Source organism: Lutra lutra, chromosome 15 (assembly GCF_902655055.1).
Source record: "Lutra lutra chromosome 15, mLutLut1.2, whole genome shotgun sequence".
Taxonomy (NCBI): Eukaryota; Metazoa; Chordata; class Mammalia; order Carnivora; family Mustelidae; genus Lutra; species Lutra lutra.
In genome coordinates this window covers 35,884,936-35,904,689 of record NC_062292.1, presented here as the reverse complement: position 1 = coordinate 35,904,689, position 19,754 = coordinate 35,884,936, and the positions used below count along the sequence as shown (strand labels likewise).

Genomic DNA, 19,754 nt, shown 5'->3' with positions numbered 1-19,754 from the left:
CTATTTAAAAAACGTTAAAAAAGAAAACGGTAAAAGTTAAAAAAATTTAGCAGAAGAAGAGAAAAAGAAAAAAAATTGAAAAAGAAAAAAAAAATTAAATTAACTGCAAGGCTAAAGAATCATGGGGAGAAAGCCATGAGTTCCATGCTTTGCTTTCTTCTCCTCTGGAATTCCGCCGCTCTCCTTGATATTGAAACTGCACTCCTTGGTAGGTGAACTTGGTCCTGGCTGGGTTTCCCGTTGATCTTCTGGGGGAGGGCCCTGTTGTAGTGATTCTCAAGCGTCTTTGCCCCAGGCGGAGTTGCACCGCCCTTACCCGGGCCGGGCCGAGTAATCCGCTCGGGTTTGCTGGGTTTGCTTTCGGGAGCTTTTGTTCCCTGAGCGCTTTCCGTAGAGTCTGGAGGGCAGGAATGAAGATGGCGGCCTCCCGGTCTCCGGCCCGGAGGAGCCGAGAGCCCGGGGCCCCACTCCTCAGTGCGCCCTCAGAGAACAGCGCCCAATGACTCCCGTCACCCTGGCCTCCGGCCGCACTCCGAGCTGATCGAGCCTGCGACTGGTTCAAGGCAACCCCGAGCTGAGAGTCACTCCTCAGCTCTGTCTCTGTAGCCGGCTTCCCCGTTCTAATACCGGTAAGCTCTGCGACACTCAGACACCCCCGATCCTTCTGCGACCCTGCGGGACCTGAGGCCGCGCTGACCACCCCCCCCCCCCCGGGCTTCACCCCAGTTAAGCCTCTGGAGCGATGTCCCTCAGCGGAACAGACTTTTAAAAGTACTGATTTTGTGCTCCGTTGCTCCGTCGCTCACCGGGTGCCGGCCCCTCCCCCCACAGTCTATCTTCCCGTTGCCTTGGATTCACTTCTCCGCCAGTCCTACCTTTCAGATAGTGGTTGATTTTCTGTTTCTAGAATTGCTGTTCTTCTTCTCTTCAATCTCCCATTGGATGTAGGTGTTTGCAATCTTTAGATAAGCTATTTAGCTGATCTCCCGCTACCCGAAGTAGTCTCAGCCTGCTACTTCTCCGCCATCTTGACTCCTCCTCCTGATACTGAGTTTTTAATAGTCACCATAAATCATGGTGTTTACTGAAGATTTGGGGGAGACATTCTTTATCTGATTAAGGAAATTCCCTTTTACACCTAAATTTCTAAAAGATTTATCATGAATGTGGATTCTAATTTATCACTGTGACTCTTTTAAGATGATCATCCTGTTTCTCCTTCACTGTGTTAATTTTTATACTTTTACATGTATCTCAAAAGACACTATTGTTGTTTTTATGAAAACAGTATTTATGCATACTTATCCACATATTAACTATTTCTGTTATCTGTACATATGACAGTTCTATCACTTCCTTATAACATTATTTTCCTTTGATCAAAAAAAAATGATCTTTTAGTGTTTTTATATTGTAGGTCTCTTGCTGATAGATTCTTTAAACATTTTTCTAAGTATGGGTTTTGATTTTTTTTTCTAAGTATGGGTTTTTAAAAGTTATCATCTCTGTTTTATGGCTGCTTTTAAAATTCATTGCTCGTGATTTTTTACAATATTGTTATGATGTTTCTAGGTGAAGATTTTTTTTTTTTTTTTTTGTACTTCTATTGCCTTGGTTTGTACGGTTTCTTGTATCTGTGGTTCAGTGATGTCTTTCATCAGTTTTGGAATATTCTGTCATTACTTCCAATGTCCGTGCTCTGATATCTCTCTCCTCTCATTGTGGGAATTCACTTACACATGCGGTAGGCCTTATTCCTCTATCCTATAGGTCTGTTACTCTTTCTGCTGCGTTTCTGATTCTCTTGTCTCTCTGTGTTTTATTCTGGAGACTTCCTTCTGTCCTAGATTCCAATTCATTGATTTTTGTTAAACTGTGTCTGACCTGCTTTTAATTCTATCAGCTTCTTAATTTCAGCTACTGTATTTTATAATGATAAAAACGTGTATTGGGTTCCTTTCAAAATTTGCCCCATCGTTTTTAATGGTTTCTAGTCCTTACCAAAAGTTTAGGTTTCATACACATTGTCCTCAAAGAGACAAACATAACTATTTCCAATGTGTGAGTAAGAACTCCAGTATCTGGGGTCCTAACGGTTCCATTTCTATTGTCAGTGAGTCTGCTGCCTCTTCTTCATGGGATTTTCTCTCTTTCAGTACCTGGTGATCCTTGATTGTATGCCAGGAATTACATTTGAAAACCTTTCTGTAGATGAATTCAAGGTCTTAGATGACGAACCTTCTTCTGAAAGGATCCTTGCTGTTATTTCTTCAGATACTTGGGGACATGAGTCATCTGGCACCACTTTCATTGAGCTCAGGCACTGTTATTTTGTTATTTTTCTGGGCCACCTACAGTACTTGCAGAACTGCAGTAATCTTGAGTCCCAGAGCCCACGGCTTAGAGGTCCCAGGACTTGTCCAAAGGTGTTACCATGGCTTCCACAGGGCAAGACCTGGACTCCAGTTTTTTTCCCTTGACTCCATGAGATGCCCCTTCCTGATTCAGCTCACCTTCCAGCAGAAAAGCAGGCTATATGCCTGACTCCCACCTGGATTTTTGTCTCCTATCACATCATGGTCCAGTAATACGTCCATAGTTTATTAGATTTCTGATACATTCACAGACATATTTTATCACTTACCCAGCATCTATAGTCTTTCTTGGGGGGAGGAACTGGAAGTAGACTGATTTTTTATTTGAATTAATTAAGATTCCCCTTACAAGAAGGAGAAGCCTCCTTAGAAATTTTTATTTTTATTTACTTTTGTAAAGATTGATTCATTGATTTTTTTAAAGAGCGAGAGAGAGCCAGATGGGCAAGGGAAGAGGGGTAGAGGGAGAATCCTCAAAAAGACCCCCAGCTGAGCACAGAGCACAACTCACAATGCCAGACCAATCCTAAGAGCTACCAGAGATCTTGACCCAAGTGGAAACCAAGAACTGGACACTTACATGTCTAGGTCACCAAAAACCCTAAGAAATGTTATATTTAATTTCATGTGTTTTGTAATTCTGGATAAAATTACTTGGTTCTAGTTATATAGTATTACAGTAATACAAGGTACTATGTCCTCCAACTACATTTTCAAATGTATTCAGGATGTTTCGTGGACTAATATATGATCATGTCTATAGGAGTATCATTTTGTGATATCAAATTTCAGCTTGAAAAAAATGAGTTGGTAATTTTTCTATCTTTTACACCTCATGAAACATTTGACATTACATTTGGAAGTGTGTATTACCTGAAAGTAACTTGATAGAACATTTATGTAAATATTTCTCTATTCTGACAAATTTCCTTGTCCATTTCAGCTTTTTATTTTCTTGAATGAATATTGCTAATTTCTATTTCCATTCATATCATTTACAGTGTCAAAACGTTTCACATTACATTAGTCTAAATTTTCATGTAATTTTCTTATACATTTGCAAATATTTTGAATTCTACTTCCTACACTGGTGTATCTGTGTTGTTTCTCTTCCCTTCCATTTTTCTTTCAGCAAGGGTCTTTTTATTTTTTTGAATGCTCTCCTCAGCTAAAAACAAAATGGAAATGAAGGCAAACGGAAAAGAGTATGGGAAACCTGTGTACACTATGGTGTGATAATATATCAAAGAGCTATCTAAAATGAAAGGAATGTGGATTGTTTTAAAAACGCATATGCTCATAGGAAATAGTATAAGCAGGAAAGGCAGAAGGCATGCTATTATGCCCACCAAAATCACAATCTTGTAGACATGTATCTCCATGTTAACAAGGATTAAAAACCAATAACAAATGCAAAACTAGTTCTACTCATTGCATTTCTGACGAGCTATTTGATCCACTATTGTTTAAGTTGCCATCTCTTTTCCCAGCGATTCCTTGTGGGCCACCCCCAGCCATTGCCAACGGAAATGTCATTAACCCCTACAAAGAAGATTTTCCCTATGGAACCGTGGTGACCTATCGCTGCCATCCCGGACAGAGAGGGAAAAAGCAGTTTGAGCTTGTGGGCAACCCATCGATATACTGCACCAGCAAAGACAATCGCGTTGGCATATGGAGCGGCCCTCCGCCTCAGTGCATCATACCTAATAAGTGCACACCTCCAGACATTGACAATGCAGTGAGGGTGTCTGAGAACAAGACCTTATTTTCCTTACATGAAACCGTGAGGTTTATCTGCGAGCCCGGCTTTGTCATGAAAGGACCCTCCAGCGTGCAGTGCCAAGCCCAAAACACGTGGGGGCCAGAGTTGCCGCGCTGCTCCCGAGGTGAGTCTGACTGAGGCTTTGAAGGGACCGACAAAGGGCATGGGTTGCAGGGAGATCAGGAGGTCAGTGCTCGTTCTGGGAGAAGGGTGCATGTTGGGAACAATGTGCGGAAATGAAGCATGAAATTATGAGTGTGTGTGTGTGTGTGTGCGCGCACTTATGTATATGTGCCTTCGCTTTGAAAGCAGGAGCTTCATCAACCAAGGAAGGAGACTTTGGGACTCTCATATTGAGCATCCTCAGAGCAAAATACAAGCTCCAATATCTCCCCGATATCCTGAAGGCTGAGGTGCACTTTCTACTCAGCTGTGCAATAAGCACTTTAAATGCCTGATCTCATCTACCCTTCCCAGCTCTCCTTTATGACAGGGCTAGTAATGCCATGTAGACTGGCCAGCACTGGAGAAAGCACCCTCAGGGTCCTGGTCATGCATTTGACCTTGTGCCAGGAAGAACTCAGCTCCAGTGATTGGCCTCTTACTAGGCGTGAGGGCTTTGGGCACATCCCTTCATTGTCTGATTTTACATAACGGTAAAAGGAGGGGGCAGGAGCATCACTTGATTTCCTCTGTTACATCTGCGCTCCCCTTTAATGATAAGCCTGGGACTCCTCGGAAGGTTTAGAATATAGTAAAAGATGTTTCTCCATCACTGACTGGTCCTTCACACCTGTTCTTTCCACAGTATGTCAGCTGCCTCCAGAAATTCTGCACGGAAAGCACAGTGCAGAAAACCAGGCCAATTTCTCCCCGGGGCAGGAAGTGTCCTACAGCTGCGAGCCCGGCTATGATCTCCGAGGGACAGCGTCTCTGCGCTGTACGCCCCAGGGAGACTGGAGCCCAGCGGCCCCAAGATGTACAGGTGCCTACACTGTCATCTCCTTGCAGATCAGTCTTTTCCGTCCCCTCACATGACCATCTTACTTCTGTTTTTTCTTGTTCTTGTTCTTGCTGTTGTTATCCTAGTGAAATCATGTGCAGACTTCCGGGGACAACTCCCTAATGGCCGTGTGCTCTTACCACTGAATTTCCAGCTTGGGGCGAAAGTGTCCTTCGTTTGTGATGAGGGGTGAGTATGACCTGACAGAGAGACGGGGGACACAGGACTCGATGCTGCTATGCTGACACCAGCACCAATGGGGCTCTACCCAAAGAGCAAGCTGCCTAATGGCAAAGAAGTACCAGGAAGGACTGATACCTGAAACAGTGATTGGGAAGTATGGTGGGAACCAGATGGAACCAAGCACCACATGTGCTTGAAAAGGAAAAACAGCAAATACACCGAACAGCAGAAGTGTAACAAGAAATCTTGGATATTCAGGTGAAACATTACATGTATGAATGAAAAGTAACTTGTAGGTATGAAAGGAAAAATATTGATGTCAAAGAAAGTTTATTACAAGTAATATGCAGAGATTGTTCCAAGAAAAATTTAAACCAGTCAATAGTGGAATTTGGAATAGGAACAAAGCATCAAGAGGAATAGTTTCCCATCTAGTTTTATCTCAGCTAATTAGTGTTAGTCTGTATCGCAGGAGTATGAAGACCTACGCTCATGTTTGCAGTAATGTCGTGAACTCTCTACAGGAATCTTAATGACTTTGGTGTTATGTTCCAACAGCACTGATGGGTAAAAAGCATGGATGACAGAGCAGCTGTCCTCCATATATTCCGAGGATCCCTTGGCAGGCAGCAAATATCTGTTCCAACAAAGCCCTGGAGGCAATCCAGGGAGCCACTGCTCTGCAAAGAATCCTCTCTTCTCACCTTTGCCTTCCTTTCCCAGATAATTTGCATTAACTCATCAACAGTGGGGATATGCCAAAGGTGTCATTCTGGAACATTCCAAACGTGTGGGCCCAAAATAGCAGCCTCTGCTGTCTTTCCTCACCTTCTCTGATTTACCAACTTGAATCGGGAGTTGTCTTCCTCCTGAGCCACCAGAGAGGAGAGTGCTATGTTGTGCCCTAGAGAACAGAGTTGCTGACAGAGACAGACAGGGAGCTGTCAGAGGGCAGGATGGACAGATGACCCCCTGACGGTCAACAACCAGAGACCACTGTCACTGCTCCATCCTCACTGGAAACCGCAGTCCTGCAAATGTTTTGATTTCATAGCCTCTGGCAGCTGAGAAAGTCAATGAGCTGGGCTTTTTCACCTGGCTTTCATCTCAGGCACTAAACTGTATTTCAGTGGAAGGGGAGAGAGAAACGGTGCGCTCACCCCACCACTGGTGCTTTCGTTCCTCAGGTTCCACCTAAAGGGCAGTTCTGCTAGTTACTGTGTCTTGGTTGAAACGGAGAGCCTTTGGAATGACAGTGCTCCTGTGTGTGAACGTGAGTACAAGGAATGCCTATTCAGGTCGGCACCTCCCTCCTGGTTTTCTTTGCTGGTTTGTTCCTTTAACGTGTCTTGCCTATAAAATTACCTAATATTTGCCCCTTTGTTGATCTTCACTTTGGATCAACATCTTTCTTTTCTGCAAGGGCTGTTTCCGGGGGAAATAAATGTGAGCATCACATGTTTGGGGGATCATACTGTAAGTGTGTATAAGCATAATGTGTGCTACAAATGGAGAGAAATCTTCATAGAAGGAGGGAGATTTAGAGCCTGAAGCATGTTTCCTGTCAAAGCGATAGTTTTTGTATCCTTGCCTTGATCAGCATTCATTCCTAGCCTCATTCTTTTGACAAACTTTTTTTAACCTCTGGTAGGTGCCACCCAGCCTTCTGGACACTGGGAATACACCCATAAACAAAACAGACTAGCACCCTGCTTTCATGTTGTTTATATTCTTGTGTAGAGGGAAAGACCAAAAAATAACAAACAGGGGTGCCTGGGTAGCAAGGTCAGTTAAAAGTCAGAGTCTTGGTTTTGGTTCTGGTCTCAATTGGTCATGGGATCAAGCCCCACATCAGGCTCAGAGCTGAGGTCAGTCTGCTTCATTCTCTTTCCTTCTTCCTCTGCCTTTCCTGTTTTTGCCCTTTCTCTCTCCCCCTCCATCTTGAAATAACTAAATCTTTAAAAGTAATGACAAGCAAACACATAGACTACTTCAAGTAATACCAAGTGTTATTATGAAAAAAATAGGGTAATGCAATAAATTAGACATTGGGAATACACCTGTAAACGAGACAGACTTGGGCCTTGTTTCCCTGTTGTTTGTACTTGTTTTTAAGGGGAACAGAAATATAATGTGTTAAATACAGAAACACTACTAATATATTCAGTCTGCCCATGTATTTCTTCATGAAATCAAACAGGATGTTGCTTCATCTTCTGATCATAGCTGTTGAAAAATACCTGTTTATAATAGAGAGTTTTCAAAGGAATATTTTGCTCTAAAATGTTTGAAAATTTTGTATTGATTTATGTAATAAAACTCGATAATTACATCCTTCATATCTGGAAGTCAACTGTTTGAAAATCTTAACTTTCCTGGAATATAGTTAAGAAGCATTAAGGAAAGAAAGAAAGAAAAAAATACTTCCACGAACCCACATACACTTACTAGAGTGTAAACATTCCACCTTTTGATTATTCATAATTCTTTCAAGCTGCGGTATCCTCTTCCCAAATACAGATGAAACCAGAAAGGGAAGGAGTATCTCCAGATAGTTACACTCAAAAGAAGAAATGTGCATTTCTTCAATGAGAAAAAAAAAAAAACCTGTAAAAACCAATAAATATCTCAAAAGCCGTTACATTTCTGCATCTCCTAGATCTGTGCATAGGAACACTGAAATGTTTCACTCATTGTGATGGCATTACTATAACCATCTGTTTTGGTTTTGAGTATAATAGCCCCAAGTCATCAGGAAGAGATTAATTCAGTGATAGACAAATAGTAAATGTATAATATATTTTTAAAGATTTCTATGGTATGAATATCCTTGATGTCAAAAGAGATTTTTCTCTACCTTGTACTTAAAATAGTACTTGATACAGAGTAGGTCCTCAAAAAAGTCCTGTTGAATTAATAGATAATTTTCTTATTAAATGGATGATTTTATTCTCAGTGGGGTTAAAAAGATTTTCGTCTATTTTAAAAGAACAAGCTCTCGGGGCACCTGGGTGGCTCAGTGGGTTAAGGCCTCTGCCTTTGGCTCAGGTCATGATGCTGGGATCGAGCCCCACATTGGGCTCTCTGCTCAGTGGGGAGCCTGCTTCCTCCTCTCTCTGCCTACTTCTGCCTGCTTGTGATTTCTGTCTGTCAAAAAATAATAATCAATCAATCAATAAATAAATAAATAAATAAAAGAACGAGCTCTCAGTCATTCAAAAGTCTTCACTCTCCCAGGGGTCAGGATGATTAGGTCCCTTCTGGGCTTTGATTTCAGTGTCATTTCATTTAGAAGCATCTCAACAGAGACATTATATACTTACCTTCTGGTTCTTACTCTCATTGAGAGTTAATTATTTAATGGGCAACACAGTCACAGCATCCCATAATTGTGGAATTAATTCAGATTAAAATATAAACATTTTGATGTAACTTAGAGCACTTGGGTTTTTTCCAGAAATCTTTTGTCCAAATCCTCCCTCTATCCTTAATGGGCAGCACAATGGGCCTTCTCAGGGAGATGTTCCCTATGGGACGGAAATAAGTTACATGTGTGACCACCACCCAGCCAGAGGGATGACCTTCAACCTCATTGGGAAGAGCACCCTCCGCTGCACAAGTGACGATGAAGGGAACGGGATTTGGAGCGGCCCTGCCCCTCGCTGCAAACTTGCTGGTCCTGCAGGTTAGTACCCAGGTACCTCGAATGGATTCAGAACATCTGACCAAGACCCTTGACAGTTCCATAAGATACGGTATTTGCTTGTGGGTTCAACATTGTCATAAGTGAAAGGGTCAGAGTTGCATGCATAGCTAAAACAGATGACTCCAAGCTGTGTTTGAAGAGTAAGATGTGAATAACTCTTCTTGCTGGTGTAGTGGTGACCCAGTGGGGTAAGAGGAGAGAAATACGGGTGAGGGGAAGGTAGTAAGCACCGTGCATAAATCAAGAAGAAATATATATTCTTTGGAGAGGACATGAGAATAATTGGCTGTACACTAACCAATGCCAGGATAACTGATACACACTCCCCGCAGGTTCAGGGGCATGCAAAGAATCAAACTGGCAATATGGAGAGTATTTAGCTAAGGCTTTAGCTAGTCCTATTCTGAATAGGCTAAGTAACCAAAAAGACGTGTCCTTGGTAGCTTAAGACCCTGACTCAAAGTATGACCATTTGTCAGCTGGCTTCTGAGCCCCAACTTAAACTTTGTCCTTGAACTTTTCCATTGGGATAATTAGAAGCAAGGAAAATAAGCTCAAGGAAGAGTATGAAAGAGAAAGAGGCTTTTTCTTCCTAAAGACTGGAGGTTACCTGGTTCTTGAGTCCTGACTGTAGGCCTTCCCAAGATGGAAGCGGGAGTACACTGGGCATATGGCACCAGATGTGGAATACCTCATGAGAGAGAAAAGCATGCCAATGAGAAAAGGCAATGCATGATAAAAGGCATTTAACCCTTCTTTGGTGTCCCTCCCCTTCCAGCTGGATGGTTATATCAGAATCCAGGGAGATTTCCTTAAATGAAATTGCCTAGGCCACCAGCCATGCCTATTGAATGGACAAAGAGAAGCAGTCGCCTCCAAAAAGGAGATAGTTGAATATAACAGACTCTATTCAAAATATGCAGCAGGAGATCTACCCTCTCATTAAGAAGACATAGCAGCTTAGACAAAGCTGTTCAATGGCTTAGTCTGTTTTGTCCTTGTTCTTAAATATCTGGCTTAGCTTCAGAATGAGAAGAGTGGTAAGTAGTTCCCTAGGGGCTTCTATACAAATTACCACAAACTAAATGGCTTAAGACAACAGAAATGTCCTCTTTCACAGATCTGGGGCTAGAAGTCTGAAATCAAGGTGTTCGCAGGTCTGCACTCCCTCCCAGAACTCTAGAGGAGAATCCTTCTTTGCTTTTCTCAGCTCCTGGTGGCTCCTGGCATTCCTTGGCTTATAGACACATCATTCCAATCCCTGTCTCTGTCTTCATGTGGCCTTCTCCCCTGTGTCTCTGTATCTCAAATGTCCCTCTCCTTCTCTTATAGGCACCAGCCATTGCTGGGCTTAGGGCTCACCCTGGTAATCCAGGATGTTCTTAACCTTTTTTTTTTTCTTTTTTTCTTAGAAATTTTATTCTCCCCATCACACTATTGAAAGCTCCCTATAGGGGCGCCTGGGTGGCTCAGTGGGTTAAGCCTCTGCCTTCGGCTCAGGTCATGGTCTCAGGGTCCTGGGATCGAGCCCCGCATTGGGCTCTCTGCTCAGCGAGGAGCCTGCTTCCCCCTCCCTCTCTGCCTGCTGCTCTGTCTGCTTGTGCGCTCTCTCTCTCTCTCTGTCAAATAAATAAATAAATAAAATCTTTAAAAAAAAAAAAGAAAGAAAGCTCCTTATAAAACATTAAGCAAAAGCAATTCATGGAAAGAAAAGGAAATATATACAAATATTTATTCCAAAAGCAGTAGCACTGTAAATATCAATCGATTTTAAATAGAATATATCAAGGAAGTAAACAATTTTTAAATACCTTTCAAAAACATAATTTCATTTTGAGAGTGTTACTTTAAATATAGCTGAAAAGACCCTTATTCCATGTAAGTTTCCATGGTGAGGTCCTGGATGGATGTACCTTCTGGGGGAACATCATTCAACCCCACTACAACTAGTGACTGCTATTTAGAGCCAGAGAGGCTGCTTGTGATGGGCACCCTGAGAATGAGGTAGGGAGGAATAAATGGAGAGAGAAGGTAAAATATGTGTTGATATACATAAGTATATTAACACTAAGAAATGAGGATATGAATGATTAACCCTACACACAGGCAGTCTGATAGGCCTGACACATGAAACCATTGGCTAAAATTCTTGCTTTGGTGAAACAAGAGCAGAAAGGCCAGAAAGGTGAATACTCTTCCTAGTAGTAAAAAATTTCCTGATGAGTAGATGCTGTTGGAAAGCCCCATGCTAAGGTAACTTGAAGGGGATGAAAACCTTTTGCCATTATTGTAAGTCTTCTTCTCTGAGCCCATCTACCAGCTTCACTGGAAAAAATGAGAAGGTAGGCTGGAAATCACTCTGCTCACTATGGTTTCCCTGTGGTTATGCTCTCCAGGTTACTGTAAAGCCCCAGAAGAGTTTCCGTTTGCCAAGCCTACAGTCCTGACTGATGAGTCTGAGTTTCCAATTGGGACATCTTTGAATTATGAATGTTCCCCTGGGTATTTTGAGGCTATGTTTTCTATCACCTGCTTAGAGCACTTGGTCTGGTCGAGTGCCGAAGGTATCTGTAGACGTGAGTAATACCATCCTGGAAGCTAATTCATGTATGTCAAAGCATCTGTGGGATCTAATTTAATTTGTTCAGATTTTGTAGGCAAGATATCAAGGTTTGCCCAAGGCATTTAAATGGAGGGTAAACTTTGTCATTCAGCCTTTCTTATGGCCTGGAGTCTGTGCCTTGACTCCATGTTCATGTCACAGGAATGTCTCTCACAAAAGGAAGCCCAGGAGGAATTTCCATTCACTGGTGTTGATCTTTGATGGCTAAAACCCAGAAATGAATGAATGAAATAGAGATGCCAAAGAAAATTATGTAGGTCACAGTGAATGGTGCTTGGTTAACCAAGATGGAAGTGAAATCCCAAATTTCGAGGCCTTTGATCCAGGCTGATGGGATAAGAAAACAATTCTTTATCCATCAGTGACTTTTATTGGGAGATTCAGGAGTAGTCTTTTAAAAAGCAGTGCTCTGTAGCTGCTTGATTCTGAGCTTGTATGGTGAATTTCCTCAAATGGTCAATTCTATGGAGCAATCAGATGTGTATATGCTGTTCGGTATGCTACACTCTGGGCTGAATCTTAAAAACTGAATTGAACTCTACACCTAGCCCCAAATTCTGCTTCTTTCCTGCAGGAAAATCATGTGGAGCTCCACCAGAACCCTTTAATGGCGTGGTGCATATAAACACAGATACCCAGTTTGGATCAACAATTCATTATTCTTGTAATGAAGGGTGAGTTGAGAGCACTATCCCTAGGATATAAGTTCCAGAACAACAATACTATCTCTGACCTAGTCTGACAAGGCAAACTAGACTATCACCTGCACTTCAGAAAGTTAGCAGTAAGAACTTCTGGATAGAGATGGTAGCTTGAGCACTGGGATATGACCAAAGGAAATAAAAAAGAAGTAGCAACCTGTATTTGTATGTTAATGAGGGGAGGGCACCAGGGTCCTGCTAAATGTAGTAATGTGGAACCTGGTAAGATATTCACTGGATAAAAAGGACTGGCCTGCTAAATGAGTAAAAAGAGAACTGCTAGCTGAACCTTGCATGCAACATTCTTAACTAAGATCAGCAAGTATATAGCTGAGTTGGAGGGCCTTGAAGTTGGGGTTGGAGAGGAAGTCTCAATGTAGTAGCTCTGGGAAATGTATTTCCATATGCAAACTGAGTGTGAACATTCATGGAGTTCTTGCCCTCAACTCTTCACTGGCACAGGGAACCTTGCTAGAAACCATTGCTTCAACATAGAGGGAGCAACTAAGGAATGTGTACTAACCTCTTGCCACAAAAATTCAGAGAAAAAAATAGAATTTTATTGGATTACAAAAGGAAACATATATGCATTAGACATATTTGGAAGCCATGAATAACTCAAAGATCAAAAAATTCAACATCCAGCATTCTACCACTCATCATAGTTAATATTTTGCTATGAATTCTTCCAGGGTTTTTATCTGATAATTCACATATAATCCAGATGTCTGTTGAACTCAATTGCCTTTAGAAGGAAGAGCTGGTTAAACTGGACACAGGCATTAATGCCATATCTGGAAAGCACTGATTCTGCCCTTATCATTGCCCTCCTGCCCCCAATAAGGGTTTCTGATTTCTCAGTTCATCAAGTCCTTCAAATGACTGTTGCCCCAGTCAACATCAATGACACTATCAAGACAGTGAAAAGAGAGCCTACAGAAATGCAGAGAAAATTTATAAATCATTTCCCTAACTAGAGTTTCATATGCAGATTATATAAAGAAGTCCTGCAGCTCAACAACAGAAATGCTTACAGTGCAATTGAAAAAAAGTGGCAAAGGATTGGAATAGACATTCCTCCAGAGAGGATAAGAAAATGTCCAGGAAACACATGAACAGACACTAAATATAATTAGTCATTAGAGAAACACACATCAAACCCACTTCACACTTTATAGGATGGCTCTAATAATAATAGGTGTTTTGTTTTTGGTTTTGTTTTGATGAAAAATAAAACTGTGGGGAGGATGTAGAGAAAATGAAACCGTTGTGGTTGGTAGTGGGATTGTTAGTGGACATATGGACTGGTGCAGCCGCTGTGGGAAACAGTTGGTGATTCCAAAGTTACCATGGAATTACCATGTAACCCAACAATTCCAATCCTAGGTATGTATCCAAACAGATTGAAAACAGAGACTCAGACAGATAAAGGTTTATCAGCTGTTCTACCTATTTTTAAGTACATCCTGATAAATTACATTTTTCCTACAAAATGACACATCTCACAGATGTTTTCAATTTCATTGGGATAGAGGTCATAATATTTTTATAAAGTACATTATAATGTATACTTTTTAAAAAATATTTTATTTATTTATTTGACAGACAGAGATCACAAGTAGGCAGAGAGGCAGGCAGAGAGAGAGGAGGAAGGAGGCTCCCTGCTGAGCAGAGAGCCCAATGCGGGGCTCGATCCCCGGACCCCAGGATCACGACCTAAGCCGAAGGCAGAGGCTTTAACCCACTGAGCCACCCAGGTGCCCCTAATGTGTACTTTTTTATAGTTTCCTCAGTATCTATAATGATAACTATTTTCTCATTCATGTGTATCTGTAGATTTGTTATTTTGTGAAGTTATGATTGGCCAAGTTTTGTTTATTTTAATCAGCCACTTTAAAGAAACTGCTCTTTGATTTACTTATCATTTCTATTCTCTTTTTCGTACTTATTGGTTTGTTTTACTGGTTCCTCAGACCAGCTTCCTTTATATGTTCATGTTCATAGTCTTTAAAACATCTAAAGTAAAATGTTGGGTTCACTTATATGAAATTTTTTTTAATTTTTTGAAGATTTTACTTATTTATTTATTTATTTGAGAGATAGAGAAAGAGTTTGGGGGTTGGGGACAGAGGGACAAGCAGACTCCCCACCCAGCCGGACGTGGGGCTCTATCCCAGGAGCCTGAAATCATGATCTGAGCCAAAGTCAGGTGTTTAAACAACTGAGCCACCCAGGCACCCCTGAACTTTTTCTTGTCAAATGACAAAAGTATTAAATATTTCTCTAGGGTAGTTTTGGTATCAGCATCCCAGGAATTTTCAAAGAGTAATATTTGCATCAGCATTTATAAGGAAGGCACTGAATAATGAATGTCAGGTTTATCACTACAGGTTGTTGAGGCCAGTTGGCATTCAAACTCTAACCTTAGTAACTGTCATGTGAATTCGGACAATTTGTTAAACTCTGTTTTCTCTTTTGTAAAATGGGGGCTAGGCATAATATTCACTTAAAAGCATCATTTTAAAAATTAAGTAAGTGAATCTATGTCAAACACTTTGAAGAGTGAAACACATGACTCGTTGATCATGTTGTTCTTATCCTAAAGGTAATCTGCAATGTCTGTTTTACTTTTGTCTTTGACCAAGATCCTACCCAACCTTTGAATTTTTTATTTATTCTGTAGTTATTGATTGCTAGTGTTATTGTATTATAATGAGAGCATATAGCTGTTTTGATTTTTCCTATGTGCAAATGTATTGAGATACACTCTGAGGAGTGATATGTTACAACTTTTATAAATGACTCCTCGAGAGAAAGCTTACATTCTCTGTAAAATACAAAGTTCAACACACAACTGAATGTGTGACAGAATCGTATCTGTGAGCTACTTTTAATCATTTGCAGCCTATGGAATATCTCCATAGATTCCCTCTACTCCAAACTAATTCTAAGTCCATGAACAAATAGAAAGGATAGAAGGAGCACCATATTCCAGCCCTTACATATCCCATCCTGAACTTATGTAATGGTCTCTCCAATGTCTGTGTCAGCATGCTTCTGCACAGTGTGTATTTTGCTCACAGGGAAGAGAATCTCAGGGCTTTTCTTGATCAGAGGTTAGCTTCAAGGCCACCTGAATTCCTAATGTCCTGGGAAGCTAAGGAGTAGGCTGGAGTAAAAGAATTTCAGAGAGATGGGAAATCAAGTCAGAAAAAATTACAACAATTGCTACTGGAGCATATTAGTGTCTCATAATACATTCGAAAATATCCCCTGTTTTTTACAGCCATACATAGACTGGAACCTGCCTCACATTTTTTACTCCAATTCTCTAACTTAGTCAGAGTGAACACATTAAAAGCAACATCTATAGTCAAAAGTCATGACACCCATGATCCTGTGCTCTTAAGACAATTGTTAAATGTATAATAGGAGAAAGGCAGAAGGAAATACAGTAGGGCTTCTCAAATAGTTTCTTTGAAGAAATTTGGAGGATTTTGTTGGCGCATTTGAAATATTTGTTGGCACATTGGAAAAGATTTTACAACATACTCAATAAAAAGAAAAGTAACAATAAGTAAAACTCAATATAAAAGTGACTCAACCCATTTACAAAAGTACTCACTATCATTGCTCTACCCACATAGTTCCCGTCACCTTTATATCACTGTTTTTGGAAGACCTGGTATATAGGTTAGGATTGGATTAAGCTGTAAAAGACAGAACAAACAAAATAACAGGCTTAAACAAGATAATAGTTTACTTCCCTCTCAGTTTAAGAAGCAGGGGAAGTCCTTCAAGAAAACAGTAAAATGTACAAACCCAGGGCTAATAGGTGACTCTGTGATCCACATAAACCTGGGATCCTTCCACTTGAGACTCTGTGTCATCACATGGTCCAACTCTCGCCAGCAAAGAGAAACAATGGAGGAAAGGAACACCCATTCCTTTAAAGACACTTTCCAGAAGTTTCACACGACCCTCTAGGAGCATCCCTGTAGCTAAAACTTAGTCACATGGCTATACACAACCACAGGGAACCTTTAATGAAGATGCCCAAAAGCCCGGTTAAAAATACAGGGCTCCATCCCTAATGAGAAAGAGGAAAGTAGATAATAGAGATACCAGGAGACTCTGCTACAAATGGTTACTGCCCTGATCACGTCTTCGATAATCAAGAAGCAAAGTTCTTAGCTGTTCCAGTAACTACTCACTATTATATGACATTGCATTATACCCCTTATCTTTTACTTAATCAAGTTTAACCCTACTCTACATGAAATGTGTGAATAGCTTAGCTGAATATCCTTTGTGACATTTCTTACAGTAACAGTATAGATACCTACTAAATAAAAAATAAGTGATGAAATGTTCCAATCTTGGTGACCTACATTGAATGATTTTATGGCACAATAGGTAAGTACTCCCACCTATTACATTTGAGTCATCTTAGCAAAACCATCATCCTATCCTTCATCCAACAGATATTTTTCAAGTACCACGTGGTTAAAAGTCTCTAGGTGAGATTCTAGAGAATATAAATATTTCAATAAGATATCTTCCCTTAATCAAGGAGCTTGTCATTTCCTGGATGGACGTGCACATGGATAGACTAGCTCTTGAGGTTCCCTAAAGACAAGTACAAAATGTTCCTTGATGAAGAAGGGCATTACTGCATTCTGTAATGAGGGACTAGCAAGAAACATGGATGAAAGCGGTGAGAATTAAACCTGTCCTTAGAAATGACCAATTTTCAGATGGAAATGAGGTTTCTTCCTTGACATCTCCTGTTTTAATCTGCCTGTAATTTGTAGCATCTATCCACAATTCTTTTCTCATAAGGACTTAAGTAGAAAATAAGTGTAGAGTATTATTTTTCCATTCTTTGCTTCTAGGTATCAACTCATTGGCTCCCCTTCCTCGGCTTGTCTCCTGTTGGGCAGTACTGTCACTTGGGATAAGGAAGCACCTGTGTGTGAGGGTGAGTTGACGTGGCCTTTTCCCCATAATTCCCTCTCTTCCATCCAAATCTGCCCCATGTTACAAAGAGGAAATCTGGTCCATCTTGCAAAGAGTAATCTCTCAGATATTAAAAAACTGGAGTCCTGGGCTGCATAGACCTCCAGCTGTTTGTTTATTTTAGGAGGTTATTTATCTGGAACTGTGGATCTGAACTTAGGTAAAATTGCCCTCCTTTCCTACTTTGATAGTAAATGTTCTCCAGGGTAAAGATTTTTCTCGTGACTAAATTTAAAAGACAGTGAAGAAAATAAAATTTGTCTCTGCCACCTCTTCATAGCACATTATAAGCCCAAGAAGTGGTTTACTCCCTTCCGTATTATTTTTACTCTGAAAAATGAAACAAGATCTCATAAATCTTAGTGATTGCCCCAAGTCTCTGGTCATTTTGCACTTCATCCTTTCTTTAAATTCTTCAGGTTCATGTCCTGGTTGTATTTGTTCTTGATTAGTTGCATGCACCTTTTCAGTGAGATGTGATAAGGTGAACTTCCAAAACTCTGAGCAGCATCGATGAATGACGGATTGCAAACTGGTAAAATATTCGAGCTGGAAGAAATCAGGATCACACTCAGAACTGAGGACAGTGAAAGTGGGCACAAACTTCTGGAAGGGCTTATAAGCAATAGGTACAAAAGCCTTAATGTAAATGCCCTTTCACCTAGTAATTCTATATCTGAGAATTTATCCCAAGAAAATAATCATGGAATTTCCCCATGATTTTGGTCCACAGGCACTCAATGCAACAATATTTAGGATAGTGGAAAATGTTAAGAATCTAAATGTTCAGCATGATTGGAAAACAGTTAATAGAAGAAATAAGTATGATAAGTTTTGAAGAAAGGCGGAAAAGTATACCATGACCATTAGAGATTGAGCTGCCTCACCCAAGTGGAAACAGACAGTATATTTATGTATCTACGTGCTCAAATATTAACAGGCACTAAAGATGATACTGTAGAAAATATATCCATAGCCGCAGGACCATATGCACACAAACACATCTGAAACAATATACATAAAGTTGCTAAAAATAGTTCTTTTTGGACCATCATCATTTTCTTCTCTTTGCTTGTCCATATTTTATAAATTTCCTCTAAGAAATGTGTTCATTATATTCACAGGTATTGATAAAAAGAAGATAACATTGGCTTTTAAAGAGTCAAAGAAATGGACAAGGGGTTATATACAAAATGCCTTCTTTACCCACCAAAAATTTAAAATTCTCTGAAAAAATCCAAGTTAGAAAATACTATCAATTTACTGTATCAGTCTTCTAGGGGGACATCTTTCATGAAAAATGTTTCCACATCTATATTTATAGGTCAATACACATTGAACCGAGTCAGTATTGGTTATCCATATATGTGCATGTGAACATGTATGTAGGTAATTATATGAGTATTTAAAAACTATTATGTAATGATAGAACATAGTAATCATTTACCATTTACCTCTGAATCTGTGAATATTTCATTTCTCATGCCTTATCTTTTACATTTCTTTTCTCCCTTTTCTTTTTTTGAAATATATTTGACATATAGCATTTTTACTATCATACCTTGTAATATGATGCCATTGTAGTGATAATTAACAGTTCTACCACTTTAACATAATCATCCTTTATCTGTAGTAGTTAGAATAATTAAGTTCTCATCTCTTAGCACATTTGATGTTCCTCATTCAACATTGTCTATGTGCACTGTGCTGTGTATTATCCTTCTAAGGATTTCTTTACTACTCATTGGAAATTTGTACTATTAAATAACATCTGCCCTGTCCCCCCACACCCTAACCCCTGGCAATCACCATTTTATTCTGTTTTTACAAGTTTCTCTTTTTTTATGTTCTACATGTTAGTGATACTGAATAGTACTTGTCTTTCTCTCTCTGACTTATGTCACTTAGCATCATGTGCACAAGGTCTCTCCATGTTGTAGCAAATCGCAGGATGTCCTCCTTTCTCATGGCTGAGTAATACTCCATTGTATGTAGGCACCACATCTCCTTTATCCATTCATCTACCGTTAGACACAGTTGTTTCCAAATCTTGGCTATTGTAAATAATGCTGCAATGAGATGGGGTACATACATGTTTTGGGGGCTTTGTTTATTCATTTGAGAGACGGGGGGAGTGTGAGCAAGAGCATGAGCAGGGGAAGGCACAGAGGGAGAGGGAGAAGTGGACTCCACACTGAGCAGGGGTCCTGATGCTGGGCTTGATACCAGGATGCCAGGATCATGACCTGAGCCAAAGGCAGAGGCTTAACCCACTGAGTCACCCAGGCACCGCATATATTTTTGAGTTAGTGTTTTAATTTTCTTTGGGATAAATACCCAGAAGTGGAATCATATGGGTAACTGGATCATATCGAGTAC

At 40.4% G+C, this 19,754-nt stretch overlaps 1 protein-coding gene and 1 long non-coding RNA gene across 2 annotated transcripts in view; one reads left to right on the top strand and one right to left on the bottom strand.

Moving 5' to 3' along the window:
- CR1 (complement C3b/C4b receptor 1 (Knops blood group)) overlaps window positions 1–19,754 on the top strand; it is a 193,589-nt gene that overhangs the window by 150,478 nt on the left and 23,357 nt on the right. Inside the window, 8 exon segments of the mRNA XM_047705076.1 lie at window positions 3,866–4,264; window positions 4,949–5,125; window positions 5,230–5,332; window positions 6,514–6,599; window positions 8,784–9,011; window positions 11,429–11,608; window positions 12,230–12,329; window positions 17,252–17,337. Coding sequence (XP_047561032.1) covers window positions 3,866–4,264; window positions 4,949–5,125; window positions 5,230–5,332; window positions 6,514–6,599; window positions 8,784–9,011; window positions 11,429–11,608; window positions 12,230–12,329; window positions 17,252–17,337 — 1,359 coding nt within the window.
- The window catches only part of LOC125086034 (uncharacterized), a 37,532-nt gene continuing 32,311 nt past the window's right edge, over window positions 14,534–19,754 (bottom strand). The window contains exon 3 of the long non-coding RNA XR_007123077.1: window positions 14,534–17,924. This is a non-coding gene — a long non-coding RNA (uncharacterized LOC125086034). The remainder of the gene's footprint in view (window positions 17,925–19,754) is intronic.